The sequence below is a fragment of the Rhipicephalus microplus genome, chromosome X (genome assembly GCF_043290135.1).
Source record: "Rhipicephalus microplus isolate Deutch F79 chromosome X, USDA_Rmic, whole genome shotgun sequence".
Taxonomy (NCBI): domain Eukaryota; kingdom Metazoa; phylum Arthropoda; class Arachnida; order Ixodida; family Ixodidae; genus Rhipicephalus; species Rhipicephalus microplus.
In genome coordinates, this window is record NC_134710.1 from 361544363 (window position 1) to 361557954 (window position 13592).

Below are 13592 nucleotides of genomic sequence, written 5' to 3' on the forward strand. Positions count from 1 at the left end.
TACTATGTACATCATTTAAAAACCTAAACATTGATTGAGGTTGGAAAGTCAGATCCCTATCAATGAGAATTCCAGGGTGTAGTGGGAACTACTGTCGGAAGCGTAGTAAAGAGTGCTTTTTTTCTCAGAACATCTCACTCATCGCACTGCACGAGGATGTGGAGAACAGTAAGTGGTTCTCTCATCTCTCACACAATAACAGATCGCCACCAGACAAAAATATGGCAGAATATCCATGGAGTGAATGATGGAGAGTGGGGCGAAGCATTCGTCCGTCCATTCGTTCTTGCTTCCGTCTGTCCATGCGTCCGTCTGTGTGACCGTCCATGAGTCCATCCGCCCGTTCGTGCGTGCGTCTGTTCGTGCGTCCGTCACTGCGTATGTCCATGCATCCGCCCCTGCGTCCGTTCATGCGTCCGTTCATGCGTCCGTTCATGCGTCCATCTATGCATCTGTCTGTGTGTCCGTTCGTCCATCTATTCAACACTCCAAGAACCACCATCTCGCATCTTCATTTTTTCATCATATATTCCCCATATAGAAGCACCGCCATCCAGCGGACATTCCAAGGACGAAACGAGAAGTGGCACACGCACACTTTCTCACGGCTTGCGCTTCGGGTCTACTTCCCACCTTTAACCACCTCGAGTTCATGGAGTGTACTAGTTCCCTGTATTCATGGCACTGTGGCCCAACGCTCGCTAAACCTTTCTAAAACCAAGGAGGTTACGCCCAGCGAGTATAACGTAGCAACCTTTTCCTGTCAGATAGGGCTCAATGTACATGCCAATGGGAAATGAGAGACAGGAAAATTCGGCTTTTACTTTCTTACGGCTCGCGCTTCGTATCTACTCCCCACCATTAACCACCTCGAGTTCATGGTATATAGTAGTTCTTTGTATTCATGGCACTGCGGCTCAACGCTCGCTAAACCTTTCTAAACCTATGGAGGTTACACCCAGCGAGTATAACGTAGCAACCCTTTCTTGTCAGATAGTGCTCAATGTTAATGCCAATGGCTGCTAATGGGGATCGAAGCGTGCGCGCTATCATTCCCCTTTAGCAGCCATTGGCATGTAAATTAAGCACTATCTATAATTGTCCAACAACGCAGAGAAGAAATATCTCACTGGCACCACCTTGGAGGTCAAAATGTTATACTTGCTACACACCACAAGGGCTACAAGGGACGAACGGGTAGGAGCTTCGCCCCTAAAATTGCAAATGTGTTGAGCGAGTGTGTCCTATTTGTAGTCTTGTAGACTTGTGTGCAGCGGTATTTGGATACAGTTGGCCTATTTTCAAATCTATGTTTTATAACGTGTAATTTGTTATCCGTTTCTTATCCCACAGGAGCTGCCATCACGCCATCAGCTCCCGTCGTAGGAAGGGTTTCATGTCAGCTGCAGGGACGGGCACGTATGTATTGGCGTGTGCGTGGTCGTGCGGCAACCCAGCCCGCTGGTCCGCTAGTACGTTTCTAGCAATCTCGTGGTTCCCTGGCCCCCAGCACACCACAATCTGTCTTTTCAGGGCGTAGATTGTGCATAAAAAAGAGTGAAGTGATATCAGAACAGAATTCTCATGTTTTTTCAGCGTTTTCAAAGCTTTTACGATACTCAGCGAATATGTGTATACAATCACACGTTGCAGTTGTAATTTCTTGATATGCTTTAAGGCAACAGATATCGCACGGACTTCTGCAGTGAAGATGCTTGTTTGCGGGTGCAGAATATCGTATCTTGAAAAGCATGGACCAACAGCTGCATAGGATACACCTGTACGAGACTATGACGGATCTGTAAAGTGTATTTATGCTGAAGTTTAAAAACGTGTGTGCAAGTGTGTGCAGTAAGTGCGTGTTTAGTAACCTCCGCAAAGGATACATTGCAGTCAATAATCTGCCACTGCCACGGTGGTAGATATGCTGCGGGAGCCATTAACCGGTGCTCTAGAAGTGGCACGCCAGTTTCCTCAGCGAGGCTCCTTAAACGGAGTGAGTAGGGCTGTCTCAGTGAAGGACGGTTCTTGAAAATGAAGCATTGGACACATCATTATTTATGTTGTGAGTGGGATGTTCCCCGTCAGCGTTAACCTTGAGATAGCATGTAAAAGGCAGGTAACAACTCTGCAGATGGAGTGACCATTCATTTATTCTACGTACAGACTCGCTATGGGGCTAGTTCGAAAAGCACCCGTAGAGAGGCGAATGCCTAGATGTTAGACAAGGTCGAGAATCTTTATAGTTGATGGTGTCGCAGACTGATAAATTGAAGCACCGTAATCTAGGTGCGTGCAAACGAGGCTTTTATACAAGTTCATCACACATTTTCTGTCACTACCCCTCGTAGTGGGTGAGCACACTTTCAAAATATTCATGGTTTTTAGGCACCCGTTCTTTCAACACTTGACATATAATATAAAGGTTAGTTTTGTGTCTAATAATATTCCAAGAAACTTGTGCTCGGTTTTCAAAGAATTACATTGATCATGCAGGTGAATGTCGGCGTTAGGAAGGAACCCCTTGTTTTGTTGAAACAAGACACAAGTGCTCTTTTGCGCGTTGAGTTTAAAACCATTCTCATCTGCCCATTAAGAGACTTTGTTCTAGCCTAATTGAACCTGACGTTCACACACTGAGAGGTTATAAAACTTAAAACCGACCTGCACATCGCCAACATATGTACAGTAAAACATAATTTGTGTGATAACGAGGCGGAAGCTGTTCATTTCGGCTATAAAAAGTGTACAACTCAATATGCCTTTTTGCGGCACTCCTGGTTCCTAACCAAATGTACGGCAAAACACAGTGCCCACTAGAATACGGAATGTCCGTTTAGACAGGTAGCTTTCGATTATTGCCAACATTCTTCACCGCACACTTGGTGTGACGGGTCTCGGAGTATGCTAAAGCGCCACGTAGCATCATAGGCCTTCTTCATATCGAGGAACACCGACAGAAATAATTGTTTATGAATGAAATCATCACGAATTTGCGCCTCGATACGGACAGAGTGGTCAGTAGTGAACTTAGCCTCTCAAAACCCGCACTCGCATGAGTCAAGCAGGCTATTTGTTTCAAGAAAACGCATCAGCCGTCTGTTTACCTTTTTTTCAAAAAACCTTGCATAAACAACACGTCAATGCTATGGGCCTGTAGCTTGGCAACAACAATGGCAACACTACTGGATGATGTGACTGCATCGTCCGATGCAGTCATTCCTATGCAGTTTAGACAGCCCCTTATATTGAGCTTCGTCACGAACCTCCAGAAGAAGCTCGCTACTTCCCATCTTTGTCACTTTATAACCCGGGCCTATTGCTTCTGGGAGAGTTTTCGACACAAGGAAAAGTGAAATCGCTAAGGCTGTCTTCTTTTCGTTATGGCTGTGGTTAACATGGTACTTTGGGAATAACCGCTTTGGGGTGTTAAGCAGGAAAAGGTCTTCGGTGCGCCACTTTTAACGGAGCGATCAAGAATGAGCGGGGGGGGGGGGAGGTTTTCCATAAAAATACTATAATTTTCGGTGGTGATGCTGGCCACCCACCTCCAAGACTAACATGGGGACGCACAAGGTTGAAAGCAAACACTTGGAGCTGCCAGCCATACATCACCGCTATAACCTGTTATAATTAACCTAGATTGGATAGCTACACCAGGTTAACTTATACGCGCCTGCCACTACCAGGTTAACTTAAACGCGCCTGCCACTTCTGGACATCCAGCCGCTACACCGTCCAACTTTTACTCGCAGCCTCCTCTCGAGTCTTTCGCCACTAACTGCCCTTCTTCCGGTCACTGCTACTCCCGCTCCCAGTCGCCGCTACGTCGCCAATCCCGCTCTCCGCCACCTCAGCACTTTTCTTCTCCATGCTTCTGAGGACGATCGCAGCAGGAAAACTAGATGTTGCAGCTTATGGAGGTTAAGCTGCAATACCAACGCTACCCAGAAACCCTCTACTGACGCTGCCCAGACACCACAGTCTCATTGAAGTAAAATTCGACAATGTTCCTGTTACTGCTCTTGTTGACACAGGCGCCCACCTATATATTATGAGCGCACATCTATGCCGCCGTTTGCAGAAGATCATGACGCCCTCTACGACTCAAGCCATACGTGTTGCCGATGTCGGCGCTGTAGAAGTCATTGTAATGTGCACTGCTCGTGTCCACATTGCTGGTCGTGATGCCGTAGTATTTTTTGCCATTCTAGACCACTGCCCCCATGACCTCATACTAGGCCTTGATTTCCTCTCGGCACACACGGCTTTAATTCACTGTTCTCCTCGCACGCTCAGCCTCGACCTTCCCCTGCTCTCTGATGCCTGTGAAAAGCCCATCAGCCGCTTGGGTCCAACTACTTTTGTTTGCTTGCCGTCTCGAGATGTGACATATGTCTGTGTGTCATCGATCTCTCCAGTTCCCGGGGACTACATCGTTACACCGATAAAAGATGCGGAACTGACGCGCAGTGTTACAGTGCCGCATACCATCGCCACCATAGTGAACAAGTGTGTGTTTGTTCCACTGTTAAATTTCGGCCTAATTCCTCAAGAGTTGCCCTTCCAGATGTCGCTTGCTCAACTCACTGCATAAGAGATGACGACATAAACGTTGTCTCTGTAACTGTTCCGGACCAAGCTGAAGTCCCACGGTTACCCAGTTCTGCCGAAGCCATCTTTCGAATTATGATTGGAGTAGATCTTTTGTCTTATCAGTCCGACGCTCTCTGCCCCGTCTTGGCCTCCTACGGTGACAATTTTTACATCTGTGATCTTCCCTTGGGCCAGACTAGTATTGTCAAGCACCGAATTAACACTGGTGACTCTGCGCTCATCTACCATCGGCCTTACCGGGTGTCTGCAGCATAAGGAACAGTGATTCAGAATGAAGTCGCCAGCATGCTGACGAAAGACATCATCGAACCATCGTCAAGCCCTTGGGCCTCCCCAGTGGTTCTGGTAAAGAAGAAAGACGGCTGCTCGTGTTTCTGTATTGATTATCGGCGCCTCAACAAAATAACCAAGAAAGACGTGTATCCTCTTCCACGTATTGACGACGAACTTGACTGTCTTCATGGCGCCACCTTGTTTTCCTTTCTTGACCTTCAATCTGGCGTCTTGCAAATCGCTGTAGACGAAATGGATCGTGAGAAAACTGCATTCGTTACCCCCGATGGCGTTTACAATTCGTATTCATGCCGTTTGGTCTCTTCCATGCCCCAGCAACCTTCTAGAGAATGATGGACACGCTGCTTCAAAGATTTAAATGGGTGACGTGCTTGTGTTACATAAAAGACGTGATAATGTTCTCACCCACCTTCGCCACACATCTTGAACGTCTTTCGACCATTCTATCAACATTACGACATGTTCGCCTCCAGCTGAATTCCTCGAAGTGCCGCTTCCATCTTCGTCAAATTACTGTGTTGGGTCACCTCGTTGACGCTTCCGGTGTACGACCAGACCCGTAAAAAGTACGCGCAGTAACGGACTTTCCGTTCCCGCACTTTATCCATGACGTTTGCAGTTTTGTATACCTATGCTCTTACATACACCGGTTCGTGAAAGACCTTGCGGCACTCGCACACCCACTCACAGACCTTCTCAAACACGACGTCCCGTTTTGTTGGGGTCCTCTTCAAGCTAACGCTTTCTCTCGACTAATGACCACTCTAACGACACCACCGATACTTGCACATTCGACCCAGGTGCTCTTACAGAAGTGTGCACAGACGCTAGCGGTCATTGCATCGGTGCAGTTTTGGTCAAAACTCAGCCGGGCACTGATCGTGTAATTGCATATGCAAGTCGTCTATTTTCAAGGTTTGGGCGTAGCTACTCTATAACAGAACAAGAATGCCTTTCCCTTGTCTGGGCAGTTTTGAAATTTCGTCTTTACTTGTATGGCCGCCCGCTCCTTGCCGTCACAGATAATCACGCCCTCTGTTGGCGCTCTTTATTCAAGGACCCTTCTTGATGACTTGGTCATTGGGCGTTGCCTCTTCAGGAGTATTCCGACTCAGTTGGCTACAAGTCCGGAAGCCTCCATCAGGACACCGATTGCTTGTCCCGCTACTCAGTTGAGAAACCAGATGAATCGGTCGGTGAGCCTAGCCCCAGCGTCATGTCCATGTCTAGGTTTCGTCAGATTGGTGACGAACAGCGTCACGATCCTTCTTGCGGTCACTCACTGCCCGTCTGGAATCTGACCCTCACGACGTGCCGCTCCGCATGTTCGTTCTCCTAAATGGCACGCTGTACCGTCGTACCGTCCAGGCAGGTGGCCCTGAGCTACCTAGAGTCGTGCTTAACCATCTCCGTTCAGCGGTCCTGCATGACCTTCACGACGAACCAACTGCCAGCCATTTAGACGTATCTCGCACGTACGACTGCGTCCGAAGACACTTCTATTGGCGTGGTCGTGCGCGGTCCATTCGACGTTACGTGACCTCCTGCGATAAATGCCGACGTTGAAAAAGATCTGCCGTACCCCCTGCTGAACTCCATTACCAAATCTTTATCCCTACCGAACCTTTCTTCCGTGTTGGTGCAGACCTCCTCGAACCGTTCTCTGAAGGAAACTCTGGGAACAAGTGGGTCGCCTTTGCTATAGATTATGCGACCAGGTTTGCCATCAATAGAGCACTACCCACCAGCACTGCTGCGGACGTTGCTGACGTTTTGCTCCATGATGTAATTCTAAACCATGGCGCTCCTCAGCAATTGCTCACCGATCGTGGACGCGAATTTTTGTCATGCGTAATCAACGACCTTTTGCGCTCTCCTTCAATGCAACATAAACTGACCACTTCCTACCATCCTCAAAGAAACGGCCTTACCGAACGCCTAAGTCGCATCCCCACGGACACGCTCTCGATGTATGTCTCATGTGACCATCATGACTGCGACCTAGCGCTACCTCACGTGACGTTCGCCTATAATTCGTCTCGTCATGATAGCGCAGGTTATTCACCTTTTTATATGCTCTATGGCCACAATCCGACTTTACCACTGGACACCCTACTACCGACTACTACACCTACGCCGAGTGAATACGCACGTGATGCTATCGCTCGTGCCGACCACGCACGTCAGATTGCCCGCTCTAGGCTGTTGGCTTCACAAGCAACCCAGAAGGCTCTCTACGACAACAACCATGTAGACGTTTACTTCTCACCTAGTTCTCTAGTCCTTTTTTGGTGGCCAGTTCGTCGTGTTAGATTGTCAGAGAAGGTGCTATCTCAGTACAAAGGACCTTACCGTATCATACGACGGGTAACGGACGTTACCTATGAGGTCATTCCAGTCTCCGTGATCAACTTATCTGCAAACACCCCAAGTGACATATTCCACGTCAGTAGGTTGAAACCATACCGCCCCTCTTCTGAAGAACACGTATAAAGTGCTTGATTGATATGTGGGGTTTAACGTCCCGAAACCACAGTATGTATAAGAGACGCCGTAGTTGAGGGCTCCGGAAATTGTTGAGTTCTTCGGGGTTCTTTAACGTGTACCCAAATCTGAGCACACGGGCCTACAACATTTCCGCCTCCATCGGAAATGCAGCAGCTGCAACCAGGATTCGATCCCGCGTCTTTCGGGTCAGCAGCCGAGTACCTTAGGCACTAGACCACCGCGGCGGGGCGTATAAAGTGCACCGAACCGGTGCTTTTACAACAGGTGGATAATGCTACGTAGCTATTGCATAAAGGGTGAACCATTTTGCGGAAGGAAGACGACGAAGAGGACTGATTTGCTTGCTTTTTGTGCTGCCCTCCAATTTTATTGGTGTAAATACACTGGCGAACGGTCACGTCCCGTGTCATTTTACGTAACAATATTTGTATTCCTCACGTAAAAAACAAGTGTGCTTGCAGGTACACATCTACATCTACAATCCCAGTTTGAAGGTATTTGAGCATATTCAAGCACTGAACGAGATTGATGAGCACGTTTGTGGGCGACGCATCTTTCCAAAGTTTGCGATATGCACGATGCTTTCTCGTTTGCCTGGCTATACTGTAGTGTGAAGTGCATTTTCCCAGCCCTAACTCGCCTAGCAGAAAGTGCTCAAATGGTTATTTCGAGTCTTGGACGCCAATGGTATCTGGCCAAAGGGTATCTTTGAAGATTTATTACCAGTGTTATGTGACGCTAGAACTCTTGGCCAAAACTGATTGGCAATACCCTAACACACAACTTCTAATGCTTCACAGCTGCTCCAAACATTCCTTTTTACTGCTCCAAATTGGCTTCAAAACAGCGTTATTCGTTCTCCCGCAGCTGCTCGCAATGATTAAAGCCAGCTAGAACCCATGATCATTTTGAAGATCCTAAGAGCGCTAATGAAGACTGCAATGGACAGGCATAATCATCAATTTCGGCTTTTCTGCTGCTGCTGCTGGTGGCAGCGGCGGCAGAAGCAGCAGCAGCAGCAGCAGAATGAAACACTTTTGACCAGCCGGAAAATAAATTGAAGGCATAAACATGACATCTTTATTGATTGTGTAGTGTTTTCATCACCCAACGATTCCACAGTGCTGATAGGTGTCTTAAAGTACACCACCCAACATAAATCTTGATCATCGCTCTTCAACCGATGAACAATGCACTCATATAAGTAAATGTGGGATTATTAGTTGTCTTGTTAAAAGAGTATACTTTCCTGTGCAGGTGCTGTTTTGTTAGAATGCAGCGTGGTCATTTGCCTCGAAAGAAATCAGAGTTCGCTACACATCGTTACGTCAACAAAATAGGCCATTACAACGTTCATTTTTCAAGCAGCTCCACAACAATTTTTTAAATGAAATTGCAGTTGTATGAGTTTATATATTTATGTGTGCGGTATGATGTCCTAAGCCCACCATATGATTATGATAGACGCAGTTGTGGAGGGCTGCGGAAATTTCGACCACTTGGCGTTCTTGAACGTGCACCCAAATCTGAGCACATGGACCTACAGCATTTTCGCCTCCACCGAAGATGCCAACGCCGCAGCTGGATTCGATCCGACGACTTGCGTATCAGCAGCCGAGAACATGAGCCACCAGACTACCACAGCGGAGCTGCAGTTCTATCGATGGTCGCAACCTACACGATCACGTGCGCCAAAACTCGCACGATCTTTTATGTATTCGAATGTCTAATATGACTCGAAAGCGGAAGCTTTTCCGTGGGGCTTTTTTACCACAAATTTTCTATCGACACCCAAGGTTCACTATATTGCTGACTAATGAACTGTCGCTCACACAACATACAATAAATAAAATTACTGACTCACATTGATGAATAAATCAGCACTTATTTCATTCGATTATTTATCATATAACAAACTTTTAATAGGTCAATGTTTCTTGCTTGCTTTTTTCTGTATTGTGGCTTTTAACCAAAAAGTGGAATTGGCCAAGAAGCCGGCGGTTGATGTAATTGAAAAATTTAGGATTATGCAGGCGAGAGAATGATTATTTTGTTTTAGCAAGACGAGATAGTTTTAGAACATTGTAAAGAAGCGGAAGAAAAGACAATATAGGTGTTTTTGAATAACCGGGGCATATTATTATTACATATTTCTTGAGTAGGTCAAGTTTGTAGCACTAAGCGCCAAATTTGGTGCACCCAATTAACACCAGTCTGCGTACGAAAATCTGAGTGACTCATTCACGTTGTTCTGAACCTTGTCGCTAGGCAAGGCGATGAACTGGTTTTTATTTTTTGGTAATTTCTACCTATAAAACGTGTATATTGTATGTCTAGTTTTATGTCAGAAAAGCCCAAATGAGGAGCTTTATTCGAAACAAGCCAAATCTAAAGCAGACTAGCAGAAAAGCACAATTGAGGAGCTTTATTTCAAATGGGCCAAATCTAAAGCAGATTAGCTCAAATAATGCGCCATCGGCACATACATTATCTAAAATTTGGTGTAAGAACATAACTAATAAATAATGGGAAATATAAGTTTTTACTATAGCAGTTTTAGAGGAGAGTTGCCAGTATTTATGCGCCAAAACAGCCTTATTCAACTAGTTTAGGTTTTAAATATGGTGAATTTTAAAAAAAGCTCCTCAAGTATAAAAGTACGAAAACTGTTCCAATTGCCACAAAAATGCTCGACTGTGTCACTATCATTCACAGTCTTTCCACTTCTATGGGTGTCCTTGTGACATGTTCCATCTCATTGTGAGATCATTTCATCCCTCTGACGAAGCAAAGATAACGTCTACACAGAGCTGTGGTTGTTTTTTTTCAATTTCATCTCTTTTTATAATTTCACTAGACCACTTCAAAACATACAGATTTGGTACTTTTGTAACGCGTGTTTTGAGGCTAGCATTGCCGTTGTATAGGGTTCTCCGTGGTTACATTGTTCGAGCTTACAAAAAAATTTCGTTTGAATTATTGGGCTAGTCATGAAACGATAGACTGATACCGCACTTACGTGGCCGACCCCAAACTATCAGCAAAATCTAAATAAGCACTGTGCCAACTTGTGCCGTCCTAACTAGCGCTATTCTCACTCTGTTCCGGCTGCTTCTTTTTTCTTCCCCCCCCCACTCTTTTTTTCTTTTACATTTATCGGTTGTGATCTCGTTCTTTGTTTTCATCAGGTATCACACGCAATGAAGGAACAACTACATTGTATTTCCATCTAGTCAACCTGAATATACGTTCTGAACACAGGCGTTATTTAGCACGAAATTACCAGGCGATACATAATTGGGGTGCTGAAACTATCCTGATTTCTCGAACAGACATCGGTCACCATCAACTAAACATCTTTATTTTCAGTAGATCTTAAAAGGAAGAAAATATGCGTGTGCCGGCCTGAATATTAGGATCACAGTGTCTACTCAAATGGATTTTTTCTGCATGGATTCAATTCGCTGTATGTCACCAATTTGATAAGTGTATCAAACAGTAGCGCCACACTATGGGACATCGTGGGTCATCAAGGTGAGCCTCTGTCATCATATTATTATGTTTGATTTATCCCCCAATAATGTCTTTACCTTTATAATTTTTATAGTAAATGCATAGCTCCATCCAGATTGGAAAGTGACCAAATTTGTGCCACTACTGAAAAAACAGGAGGCTGGTTATGCCATAGATAACATTCGGCCTATTACCCTTTACCCTTACTTCAAATCTCGTGAAGCTAATAATGCGAATAATAAATAAACATTTTGAAACATTGATTGAAGTAAATAATAGTTTAAGCAAATCTCCAATAGGATTCAGGTCGGGTTGTTCAATATGGTGTGCTCATGTTGACTTAGAAAATAGAATTAGGCTTGCTCGTCACAAAAACCAATACGCTGCTCTAGTGACCTTGGATGTTGCTAAGGGATATGACAGCGTAGAGCACACCATATTGATTACTGGACTACGAAGTGTCAAGCTTACCGAGTATATAGTTGTATGGGTACAAAGGTTCTTAAGCGGATGAGCATTTTATTGCTCGCAGAACGACTCTTGTTCTCAAACATACCAACAAGCAAGAGGAGTGCTTCAAGCGTCAGTTTTCTCGCCCATTTTATTTATTAATTTGCTGAGCTCCATAACCCTGCATGACGACGCAATATAATCAATAACGTTGTAGAAAATTTGAATATTTTTAAGTTTCCGTCGAAAATACAATAGCCTCTTACTGGACAATAGGAAGTCATAGTCACATGACTACGAGGTTGTGTGGCCCCTTTAAAATATATATTCACACAAGGTTAGTCTGGCGATGTCACCTCTAGCAACTTTTGTTTAGAAACAGAACGAATAAGGCAATAATTTTCGCTCTGTAGCCGATACAGTTTACTAAGAAAAACACTTCTTTTTATCATATTTGCTAACTTGGGCCTGAACTTCACGATTGAGAACATACTTTACTTCGGTGCTTAGGATTTGGGCTTCAGCCACACGAAAAATTTTGATGCCGTTTTTACTTACCTTCATGGAAATAAACGAATGAAGTTTCTATTTGCATGAGTATTGTCCCTTCTGAAAGAATTTGCCATAAAACAGATTTTTCTTTCAAGACTAATTTTTGTTAAAGGTATCGAGTATACTGGTTGATATGAACAGGTGAAAAACAGTTTTTGTACCTTTTTTCGTTTTACGAACGCTGTTTTGCTTTTAGCTATTAAAATGGAATACTTAAAAAGTGTCCATAAATTATATTTTCAATTCTGGGCCGATTGCCCTGAGCGTGCATGAGCCATGTTTCAGGCATCACTATCATCATCACCTTGTGCGCTGACGCATGGGGCTCGTGGTGCAGAGCGAATTCTTTCTCGCGCAGTCGAACGTGGCAGCTAGGCTAAGTGAGCTGCGCTGCGAACGGAAGCTACCTACGCCCACCATGGTTAAACCTAAGCTCGGTGACAAGAAGTGCACCTTCTCACGAGATTCGCCCGCTCTAAAAGCTCCTGTATCGACGTCCCTGGTTGCAAGTGCACATGAGACTGAGGATGGATCTCACGTTTTGAGGATCTTGGCCTTCGAGGAAGTCTTCATGGACAGCCAGGGCGTTAAAGCCAAGCCATGGAACCTGGCCAACGTACGCTGCTTGGGAGATCGATGGCCACAGATCCAGAGAGCCTCGTGCGACTCGTTATTTGATGAAGACGCCAAGGTCACCGTGCGACATAATGACCACTTGCTCAACGCATGCTGCTTGCATGCGATCCGGCACCAGAAGGTACTCCTACCAAGGGGCGTCGGAAGAACGCACTTTTACGGGTAAGATTTTTCTACGTTGCTTGAATTTTCGAACACTCCTTGGGCTTCATTTCACCAGTGTGCTGTTCGTAAAGATAAAATTTATTACTTCGTTTCCTTTAAAAAGTGTAAAAGAATAAGAAAGGCATACATCATAAAGAGAAATTGCAGAACACTACATGCCACAGGAACTGACACTTAGGTGACAGTTCAATGCCTCTTGTTAAAATGTTAGTTCCGTCGAACTTCCCCGTACTACAATTTTTTTCAATTAATGCGCGTACCTTCTTCTGACCTTCTGTCTTTTTTCTATATCATATCAGGGCAGATAAAACAAAGCAAATACGGGACAGAAAGACTACGACATAGCGCTTTTTCCTTTTGTCACCTTGGTCGGGTTGTATGAGCCATACTTTAAGCGATATAATAACGACTACGGAAAATCACTCCAGCAACTGGATTGGTTACTATTGCGACGATAGCTAAGTGTCACGTACTAGTCGTCCGGGATAAGCTCGGCAGTAAGTCCTATTGAAACGAGCGCTTGCAAACGTAGCAAGACATGAAAGAGGCCGCAACATCTTGCGATATAATCAATTGGATAAATTCTGGATACGCTGACTATTCGACATTAAGACCGCTAGATGAAAAATGAGAGAAAAGCAGAAGACATCCGCATTTTGGTTGACATCACATCATAAAGCAATGTTAAAAATGCCAACGTTGCCAAACGTCACGATATATCTCAAAAACCGGTTTCATTTGAGAGTGAGCTGGCGCATGTTCATGGGGAAGGAGAGAAACGCGAGCAGTGCGGAGCGCTGATGAATCCCTTACTTTGGAGTAAAAAAGCTATAGATGGGGTGCTCTTGATTGTATCG

The 13592-nt window shown here is 45.0% G+C and overlaps 2 protein-coding genes across 3 annotated transcripts in view; both read left to right on the plus strand.

Moving 5' to 3' along the window:
- The window catches only part of LOC119185819 (uncharacterized), a 150376-nt gene extending 143201 nt beyond the window's left edge, over positions 1–7175 (plus strand). For both annotated transcript variants that reach the window (XR_012887480.1, XM_075879890.1), the window contains one exon: positions 1354–7175. Coding sequence is in view for 1 of the 2 variants with exons in the window: in XM_075879890.1 (XP_075736005.1) it covers positions 1354–1386 (33 nt within the window). In the remaining variant the exon portion in view is untranslated. The remainder of the gene's footprint in view (positions 1–1353) is intronic.
- A 143-nt stretch (positions 7176–7318) lies between these two features.
- LOC142776358 (uncharacterized) overlaps positions 7319–13592 on the plus strand; it is a 67123-nt gene continuing 60849 nt past the window's right edge. The window contains exon 1 of the mRNA XM_075879877.1: positions 7319–12732. Within this exon, the coding sequence (XP_075735992.1) occupies positions 12254–12732 (479 nt within the window). The 5' untranslated portion in view covers positions 7319–12253. The remainder of the gene's footprint in view (positions 12733–13592) is intronic.